At 49.7% G+C, this 10,602-nt stretch overlaps 1 protein-coding gene across 1 annotated transcript in view; it reads left to right on the top strand.

The window, feature by feature from the left end:
* Positions 1-6,898: 6,898 nt before the first annotated feature.
* Positions 6,899-10,602, top strand: part of LOC106808231 (endothelin-converting enzyme 1-like) — a 46,198-nt gene continuing 42,494 nt past the window's right edge. The window contains exons 1-2 of the mRNA XM_014810894.1: positions 6,899-7,062; positions 7,999-8,022. Of these exons, the coding sequence (XP_014666380.1) occupies positions 6,976-7,062; positions 7,999-8,022 (111 nt within the window). The 5' untranslated portion in view covers positions 6,899-6,975. The remainder of the gene's footprint in view (positions 7,063-7,998; positions 8,023-10,602) is intronic.

Raw genomic sequence — 10,602 nt, 5'->3', positions numbered from 1 at the left:
CAACGGCACACGCGACACGCGACGACGCGCACGGCGCACAAGCAACGCACGCACGCAACACACACGGCACAGCGCACACGCATCGATTCACACACACTGAGAGTGGCTGTTTGGCATAGCACGAGGAAGTGTGCGCACAACCAAACAATTACAGATATGACATGATTTACAGGTGTGTGCGGACGGTCGGTCGTCGGCGGTCGTTTCCAGCCAGCGGCGTGGCAGCACGTCACATCGTCGCGCCAGCAGCTCAGTTCGCTCGAGGGCGCATTTTGTAACGGCCCAAGAACATCCGCTTATAGTGTTGATTAGGTGATGGCTCGCGTCGTGACGATCATGCCAGAGAGAGAGAGAGAGAGAGCAGAGAGAGAGAGATGAGAGCAGAGAGAAGTCAGAGAGAGGGGGGGCGGGTGAGAAGGGAGTGTTGAGAGCGGTAGGTTTAAGAGCAGGAAAGAGAGGAGAAATTGAGTGAATCGAGAGATATCAGAGGAAGGGTGTGTGAAGAGAGAGAGGGAGTGTGTGAGCAGAGAGAGAGGAGTGGTGTGAGGGAGACAGAAAGACTGCGGAAAGAGACAGAGAGACAGGAGCACATATCTCTCTCATCCTGCTCCTCTCTCTCTCTCTCTCTCTCTCTCTCTCTGCTATATATATATATATATATATAATAGGATAATATGATATACTACTAGACCATATATATAATGTATAATCTGTTTACTCTCGGGGCTTGTTGTCGCCACGGACGCGAATTTCCCTCCCTGAAATTGAGCCGCCGCTGATTAGATTTCGGCTTGTCCGGCAGCCATCGTACCTGATTCGGCAATAGCACGCGCGAGCGCCGGCTGCTGCCCTGCTACACCTTGATGGCGGACGAAAGTCGATACGTGTGACGATGATCAGGAGGCATGGCAGCCGCGTGCGTTCGTGGGCAACCCGACTCCGAGAGCCGCGCTGGCCGCTGCCACGCTGAAGCCTGCGCGCGGCGCGCGTGCGCGTGCGTGCGTGCGTGCACATCGCCGCGCCTCTCGCGACACGTGCTGACGGGAGAAGGCATCGTCGGAAGGCACGACCGTCGCGCGTTCGTCGGCCGAGATTCTCCCCGCCTGTGTGCGTACCAGCAGGTGCCTGGCGACGCAGGCAGACCCGGGCGAATCGGTGAGCACCGGGGACTCTCTCGCGCGGCGCGCGTCGTAGCGGCTGACTTATAGGGTGGCTTCATGCGAGCGCTGCAGCACATTGCGAGCGCTGCTGCTACGCCGCAGCTGCTGCTGCTTTACCTGCATGATCGCGCGACGTGTCGTAGAAGCGGATTAGCTTCCCGTGCTTAGGTTTCGCTGCAGCGAGGAGGAAGGGTCAACGGGGCGAACGATGGGCATTTGAATGAAGCGAGCGCCGGCCGGGAGGTTAGCCAGGTACTTAGTGTGAATACTCGTCGTTGTGATCATTGCATTTCTTAATTCTGCTATTGCAATGTTATCATAGTCGCTATTTTCGTTTTGAGCGTTGTTATCATTATCATCATCATCATCATCATTATCATCATCATCGCTGTCGTCTTCCTCATCACCACCCATTTTTCATCGTCATGATGGTTATTATCATCATCCTCGTGATAGTCTCGTTACCCATCAACTACATCATTGCCTTTAGCAGCGTTCTCGTAATCATTACTTTACCTCGGCAATTACGGTGGCATCTAGAACATGTATGTCCACGTTTACTCCAAGCCGATTTAGTTTGTGTGCAGCCGTACGTACGAAACCATGTGCCTGTCCACTGTGGTGAACATTGAAGAGGTTGTCATCTTTATACATGCATGCCATGTTATCACGCTGCGATTGCAATACAGTTAGCCAAACATCATTGTAATTACCTACCCCGTCCACGGAGTGGAGGCGGAGGTAAATGTAATCGTCTCGTGTGTGGTTGTGTGTGTGTGTGTGTGTGTGTGTGTGTTGTGTTTTGGTTGTGTCCACAGTCTCGCGCGGCCGCGAAAAATCGATAAGCGCGTACGAGTCGAGCCGACGGCGAGTCAGTCAGACACGGCGAGTCAGTCAGCAGCAGCCAGCAGCGAGCGGGCGAAGCCAGATCGTAACACATACATGTTACATGCTGGCGGAGGTATGCACTCTCCGTGAGTGCCCTCTGTCTAGTTTATACTGTAATGCAATGTGCTTGCGGGTTTTCTCTATTCACTGCGATATAATAAAGGATCAGTAATATTCCTTATTAACTCGCTCTTCGTTGAGCTATTGTGTTTTCACGTCGGTTGCAGTCTATCTGCACGCAGCTGCTTACGAGACACATATATCACCAAGAGCGTTTAAAGAAGGATTATTACGAATATCCTTCTTTATACGCTCTTGATATCACTGTCTGATTTAGCGATGACACATGTACAGGAACCTGCAATACTGCACAGCACACGCGCTGTCGTTCATTCACAGTTCACCGGTGAACGCTACTAATCGCGTACAATCAACATTTACATATCTATATCTGCAATTACGATCGGCATCCGTGCGCGTCTGCACGATGCAGACAACTGGCGATGCGGCAATCGGTGGAATAATGCCGGAAGGCACTTGATTAGTGTCTGTTAATAAGGCTCGCGTGTGAAAAACAGTGAAGCGTTGTCAGCCGCCACGAAACAAACATGGCGTATTCGCTCGGGGGATGCAGAGAAGGCAAAGGCCATGGGTTGCCAGGCAAGCTTTCGCTCGCATCGACGCGCGTGTATCGTTTCGTGCGTGGCATGCGCGTGCGTGCGTGCATGCGTGCGTGCTGTGCTGTGTTGTGTTGCGTGTCAGCGGCTTGTGTAATAACAACTCGTCCGGCAGCCGAGTGCAGCCGAGTTATCAGAGAGGAGCGGCTAATGTGCTGCGGGCATGCTGCTTAGCAGGGACTTCCGTCCGTAATGTATCATGGCTGTTTCCATAACCATCTTGCACAGTGTACGGTCTAGCAGTGTGTCCTGCGGCAGGTGTCCCATGTAGGTCACCTTTGTGATTAGGTGATTAGGTCACCTTTGTCACCTTTACCTCACCGGGTAGAATGCTACCTTAGGTGTACGAGTGCGTGCACATGTGTGCCTGTGTGTGCGCATGCGTGATTGTGTACGTGTGTGTCTGCGTGCGTGCGCGCGTGTGCGTGTATGGACTGATGGATATGTTCTGTGTTTCAACTGTATAATTGGAATGGTTTTCTGTTGTTGTTGTTTTTCGAATAGAATGTATTAAAATATAATAAGGGCTTTCGACGTTATTTTCCGTTTGGATTGTGTTCGGTGCCTAGAAGAATGTTGACGACTTTGACATATCGTCGATTTGGCATTCTAATACATCATAGTAGTCTTAAAGCATATTTGCGAGATGTATTGCAAGGTCGATTTTGCACTAACTTGGATAATGGCGTGAATTAATGTGTGCGTGTGTGCGTGCGTACGTGCGTGCGTGCGCACGCGTGTGCGAGAGGGTGTATGCACGTATATTTGTCGATGGCGCACACAGAGATTTTACCTTTTGAATGATTAAAATGATAAATGATTGTCATGTTTCATATTTTGCATAATTGCATTCAGTTCCATCCTGTATTAGTTACGCTCCGTGTAGATTCGTAACGTTGAACGGTAAAAGTTCATAAATATCGGTGCAAGTATGCCGTGTAAGCTAGACAACACCGAACACGTCATCGATAAGGGTAGGAACACAATCTACTTAATTGCTGCAATTGTGAATATATGCAAACACTCGTCGACAAATCGTGGGTTTAAGGTTATTTCTCACCCATCGTAATCCGTATATACGTAGCATAAATTTCACCAAGCTAAAGAAAATAAAGTCCCGAACCACCACTGACCGCATCTACTGCCATTACTGGCCGAAACCCTCGCGCATGCTCCGTTTGCCCTTTAACGGTGCTGGCTGTAGGACACTGCCCCTTGACCGGCCAGAGTAAACGACCCCTGTCCAATATGGTGCATCTAATAGAGATGGTAGTAGTTAATGCCAGTGTCCGCTAACAGGCCTCGGGCGCCGTCCCTAGGGATTCCTCGTGCCGTGTTAATTATGTTTGTTTACTTACTGCCCTCAGCTACAGTCTCTCCTCCATCCTCTCTTTCTCTCTCTCTCTCTCTCTCTCTCTCTCTCTCTCTCTCTCTCTCTTTCTCTCTCTCTCTCTCTCTCTCTTCGCTCTCTCTCTCTCTCTCTTTCTCTCTCTCTTTCTCTCTCTTTCCCCCTCTCTGTCTGTCTTTCTCGCTTTCTCTCTTGCTCTCTTTTTTTCTATGCGTGCGTGGGCGTGTGTGCGTGTGTGCGTGTGTGTGTGTGTGTGTGTGTGTGTGTGTGTGTGTGTGTGTGTGTATGTGCGTGTGCGTGCGTGTGTGCGCGCGCTTGTGGCTAATTGCTAACCATGCAACACATGCCACACGAGCCAACCCTGTAGTAGTGACAGGAGTGTATAATATAGACTAGATTATACACTCATGGTAGTGAGGTGTCTGCCCCATCTGCATCTATAAGCGTAGCAGTAGGCGACGCTTCATATGACTAAACATCTTAGCGTGAGTAACCAGAGACAGTGTCGGCATGTGGCCGGATTGAGGCTTCACAGCCCTTGTCCAGTTCATCCGAGTAGAATCAGAATAAGGTCATCTCGCGGTTACATACGTATCAGGAGACAGGAGTAGATAATAGGGAAGGAGTGTGACATCAATAAACAAGGGAAATTCGTCATTTACTAGCCTTAGCAATCAGCAGCAGATCGGGCTCAAATCTCTCAGCGAGCCACATTGCCCGCCGAGTTAGCAATAGCGCGTTAGTAGCTGCTTTTTGTTTGAATATAGGCGGGCAATCGGCTCGGAGTGATGGCCAAAGAATGGATACGTTTTAGTCTGTATCTCCGGATTGCTTGTGTATACGAGGAAACGATTTCGCACGATGCTAGGCGAATGTACTGTGTACGATTTGAGCTCAAGTTGCATGAGTTACGCGTAGTAAATCGTAGGTATTATAAGGCTAGTAAATGACGAATTTCCCTTGTTTATTGATGACACTCCTTCCCTATTATCTACTCCTGATACGTATGACTCCGCCTCTCTTACTTTTAGATTTCCAGTGAGCTTTTTCGAGGTGGGTGGGACTGTACGATTGCAGAACCCGACATGATCTACGGTATATAGACTGACAGTATAGATAGTTAGTCGTCGGCACACCTCGCCGATCTCCCGTGGTATGTCCCTTCCTCCCGCCTTCCCTCTCTCCCTCCCTCCTTTCCTTCCTTCCTCCAACCCCTGTCTCTCTCCCTCTATCCCTCCCTCCCTCTCTTCCTCCTTTCCTCCCACCCCTCTCTCTCCCTCCCTCCCTCCCTTCCTTCCTCCCACCCCTCTCTCTGCACTGCGCGTTCCTCTCTCCCTTCCCTCCTCCTTCCTCCGTCGCCATTCGGCTTCTCGTCTCCTTCCCAACCTCTCCCCCCGCTCTGCCTTCCCAACCCTCTCTCTCTCTCCCCCTTTTCTCTCTCTCCCTCTTTCTCTCCCTTCCTCCCTCCCTCCCTCCCCTGTCTCTCCCTCCCTTCCTCCCTCCCTATCTTTCTCCTTCCCACCCTCTCTCTCTTCCTCCCTCCCTCCCTACTCTCTCTCTCTCTCTCTCTCTCCCTCCCACCCTGTCTCCCTCCCTCCCTCCCTCCCTCCATCTTCGCTGCTCCTCGCGCGTTAAAACCGCTAACGCCACTGCTAAACCGTCTCCTAAGGCCTACTTAGGCTCGCTTGCGTCTCGGAGTGCTTGCTTGTGTGGGCATTACGATCGCCGGCGTCGGTTACAGGCGCGATCGGAAACAACACGTCGTACTATACGTCAGCCGCCGCGTTTTCCCGCATCGTCAAGTAGCCAGTCGCGGCGACGCGCGGCGTACCTTTCTGCGGCGTGAAACCCGTCTCCGTCGTCGGCGCGCACGCAGCTGCTCGTCGCAAACGCACACGTGTTGCTTTAGCGCAGGTTTTTCGGCGCGCTCTCGCGTCGGCGTGTCGAGTGGCCCCGGCGAGCGGCTGGCGGTAACGGATGCCGTAATCCATCGGCGCAGTCCGCCAAAGCTGCGCCTGATCCCTGCCTCGGAGCCGCGCTCAGCCTCCCGCATCATCCACGAGCAGCGGCGCGAGTCAGCACGGCGCGGCTGTCTGCTCCCCCCCCCCCCGACATCCCCCCTATATTAGAGCGACGGCCGAGAAGCGAGCGGCGCCAGTACTTGTTGTCCGCGCGTCTTGCAACTGACTATTATATGTACGACTGATCCGTTATCGCTGTTTCTGTCGTCGACATCGTCGTCGCCTTCGTCGATGTAGTCATTCTCGTGAGCCGATAAAAACGACGACGCGACGTCTCCGCAAGCTGCCGACGACAAGTGTCTTTTCGACGCAAGAAGCCACAGAAGGTTGCCGTCCGGGGGGACGGCCTGTCTGCTATCTTCAGTCTCCGTGGATTTCAGCACAGCGCGCGAGCCGGGAAGCGAGCCTAACGTCGGCAGAGCGACGCTGCGAGCTGCTACGGCTCCGTCGAAGCCTGCCGCAGCTTCTCAAGGTCATTTGAAGCCAATCTGAGGTCATCCTAGCGTCCGAGGTGCGTCAGCGTCGCCGTCGTTCAGACACATAGTATACACGTATACACGTATAGCGACAGACCGCCTCTGTCGTAGACTTCCTGTACGTGTCTCTTGACACAGTGCGGCCTGGCAGTGCTGTCGGCGCCACGCCGACGAGAAGCGGGCCGACGTCGCAAGACCATTTACAGTGTCTCGTTTATCTATAGATTTTCTTTTCTACGATCCAGATCTTGTGGATCGTAGTGGTGCCGCTGGGATGCCGGTGTGCTGGTGCTACAGCGGTGTGCGTGTACGTGTGTAAGGACGAATTACTACGTTAGCGTGGTCGTCGGCGTGCAAGCAGTCGTCCGGAGCCCCACTCGCTCTGCTGTTTAACTGCTGATTAGGATGATGATGAACGAGGAGAAGTACACCGAAGCAAATGGAGATGTCGTTCGCAGAGCAAGCGGGGAGGATGCTGTCATTAGAGATCCTGTAAATCTGATCAATGCATGCTTTAATATATATATATATATATATATATACGCCGTGATCGGAAATGAACACTGTTTAATGATCACGATGCATCATAGCTAACGATGTTTTCTATACCGGACACTCTGTACTTTCTATAAAAGATTATGTTTCTGCCGCTAGCGTACTCTGGGGCTTCCATTATACGGTTCATGAGCTGCTAATATAAATACCGCCCGTGATGCTTACATGATTGCAAGTGTTGAGACTGGTGATGCTACAGTGCTTCTTCGGTTTATACACATTATTTCTATAGACTAGCTTGTGTTGGGTTAGTGTAATCAACCTCCGTTCCCCGCGGAAACTTTAAAAAAACGTGCGCGTGAAATAATGGCGCAGAGTTTACACGTCTGACACATTCGCGGATGATTCCGTCGATAATTGATGAATTTTGTGGATTTAGTGCGAACTGGAATTATCGCACGTGCCCGTGTATGCCATTAGTCACGGCGAGCAGTGTCGGTTTTAATCCATCCTTTTAGTAACCCTGCATCATTGCAAACAACGATCGCGTGTTTTTTCCGCGGTTTATATTACGGCAGCGGAGCCGGAATGTGGTGGTAAACGTCGCAGCATCTCTGTTGCGGCGTTCATTTGTTCTGCAGACCTGTAAACAGCGCGTCAGCGTCCCTGCAGCCTTATTAATTGTTATTTATTGAAGCTATAACTCCACGTTATCAAGAGTGCATAATAGAGAGTGCATATAGTGCATATAGTGCATATAGTGCTCTATTATGCACTCTTGACGTTATATATCTATTCATCTCTTGTTCTCTTATCAAAAAGTTGGGGAATCCTTGGCGAGCTCTCTAGCGATATTTCTTTCGGAACCCGTTACTGTGTTTTTGCATTGTTATCATTCTGAGCATATGTAATTTTATTTCTTTATTTTTTCAGATGTTTGGTATCCCCCTTCAGCAGGTGAGTTTCACACTTGTTATGTTTTGGTTTTTATTATATCGCTAAATCCTGAACTATGCCATCTATACGTGCGTCCACGTGTCTGCCCGTGCGCAGGCCTGTGCACGTGTGCGTGCGTGTGTGTGTGTGTGTGTGTGTGTGTGTGTGCGTGCGTGCGTGTGCGCGCGCGCGTGCGTGCGTGTGTGCGAGCGCGTGTGTGCGTGTTTGAAGGCGAGCGTGCATTCGTGTGCGTGTGTGTGTTTGTACGTGCGTGCGCCGTGCATGTTTATGTGTAACACGTTTTGTTGGTTTTCGCGTACAGAGTGTCTTTAAATTGCAGAATGCACAATTGAATAGAACTAGTTTCTATACATCTGCGTTCGATCTATCCATCTTGGTTGAAACTTGAAGTTGCGCTCTGCGGAGTCCGGTGAAATCTTGGTATTACCCGTTTTGGTAGTTATGTGGAAGGCTCCTATACCGGTATCTAGTTGACAGCAAGCGCCGCATTAAAAATTCAGGATTCCTGAAAGGAAGTGCTTGCATATAATTCCCACGCGAGTTTCCAAACGTGCGCTACTGTGTGTTTTCTCCTCCCGTCCGTGTACCTCTGGCTTTCTCCTCCCGTTGGCGTGATTTTTATTTTTCCTCAGGAGGGAGGGCGGTAGGGCGTGAGAGAGGGGAAGGGGAAGAAAGAGAGACAGCGACAGAAAGACAAGAGAAGAGATAGAGGTGTAAAGAGACCGAGGGTAAGAGATGGGGTAAGCAGGGCCAGAGACAGCGGAGATACAGACATCAACGGCCACACATAACATCAGCATTCATCACACATCAACACATAACAGGCGTGCTTAGCCCTAATACACATGATCAAGATTACGTAAACGATGTCTGCGCTATTGATATTATTATATCCGTTATGTCTTAATATGGCGTACTGTGTGGCAATCTCTCATTTCCGCTTCTGTTTTGCTCTTCACTTGTGTTTGTGAGATTACTGTGGCCTTGACAAACTAATTCGTTCGTGTAACGTTTCCTGACCGCTGTAAATGAATTACTAACAATGTTTAGGACAGAAACGCTTTCAGCTGCTCGTGTTTGTCTATTTCCTGTAATACGACTGACCTACAAGACGGTGCCTGGTGACATCACAGAGAAATCGGTGAGAACCCTAAGCCGCTCACCTGGACGAGACGACAGATAACACCAGGGGGGGGGGGAGGGAATCATGACAAATTATATAATTTAAATAGTTAATAGTTAATTTTAATACTTTTAATAATTTGTCATTATTCGCTGATGATAACACGACAGCATTTCACGAAACAGTTGGGCGCATGACATATAAGGTTTCAGCCAAAAAGTAGGGGGCAGGGTGTCACAACAGTTAACACGGCAATATTTAATGCGGCACTTGGGCGCGTAAGAGTGGTTGCCAACATTTAACGCAAGTGAATTTTGCCGGGCGGTAAAGGTTAGCCAGAATAATAGTAACAAGAGCGTATAAAGAAGCCTTCTTTATACGCTCTTGATAGTAACCAAACAATATACCTGACACTGAACAAAGAAAGCTGCCAGGATTTACTGCCGGAGTCTGATTCATCTCCAGTGTAATACATCGTATGTATTGCTAGAGGCGTAGGCTTCTCATACAAACATGCGTACGTCTATAGCGCACATGTTGGCTTTCAAGACTAACAATAGCGGAGTAAACATAAAATGCACACAGATCAGGTAGACGCATTTTGCTCTGTTATTATTATTAACAGACTCATTCACTGCACTTTCTTGAGTTAGCTGAAAGATTTCCGCTGACAGTAGTAGGTATAGGGGATTAGATAATGACATCATAAAGGTAGTATTTCCTAATCGTTCTTAAACTTCCTTGGTGTTGCTCTACGCATGTGAGCTTCCTCTTTGCGGTAAATGAAGGGACACCGTTACACTGGGGGCGCGTCCTATCCCTTCCTTTATTTCACGCGTAAACAGGTGTCACGTTCAGGTACTTGTTTATTTCTCATTAACGTTGAACCGTGAAAAATCCATATTTATGAGTAAGAAAGCCTGATTCAAGCGAGAATTATGCCGTATACGCGGGAGCTTTGTTAAACTCGAACGTCGAGCGTCGAAACGTTACGTAAGATTAGGTGTGAATGAAAGCAACTTTGTTGTTATTCACTCAGAATCGATGTCTTATGCTAGGCTGCTCGTTCGCCAGCCGACCAGAGAGGCGGGCCATGATAACTGGTTTTATGCTCGGAGATCAATTGTCATTCTAAGCGCACTCGAAAGTCGTGGCCTCGAGCTGAAGGCGTTACTAACGTGTTTAAGCGAATAAGATGAAAGCACTCGTGCGAAAAATCGTTACTAATATTCGGAAGTATAATATTCGATCTATGGCTCAGTTTGTGGGGGGGCGGGCGAGGAGAGGAATGGAGGAAATATTGTGGATATTCATTCTTTCACACACCCCTCCCTCTCGTTCTTGCTCTCGCTCGCTTGCTTTCTTGCTCTTCCCTCTCTCTCTCTCTCTCTCTCTCTCTCTCTCTCTCTCTCTCTCTCTCTCTCTCTCTCTCTCTCTCTCTCTCTCTCTCTCTCTCT

This window comes from Priapulus caudatus, unplaced genomic scaffold (genome assembly GCF_000485595.1).
Source record: "Priapulus caudatus unplaced genomic scaffold, Priapulus_caudatus-5.0.1 Scaffold1, whole genome shotgun sequence".
NCBI lineage: Eukaryota > Metazoa > Priapulida > Priapulimorpha > Priapulimorphida > Priapulidae > Priapulus > Priapulus caudatus.
This window is presented reverse-complemented; position numbering and strand designations above follow the sequence as displayed.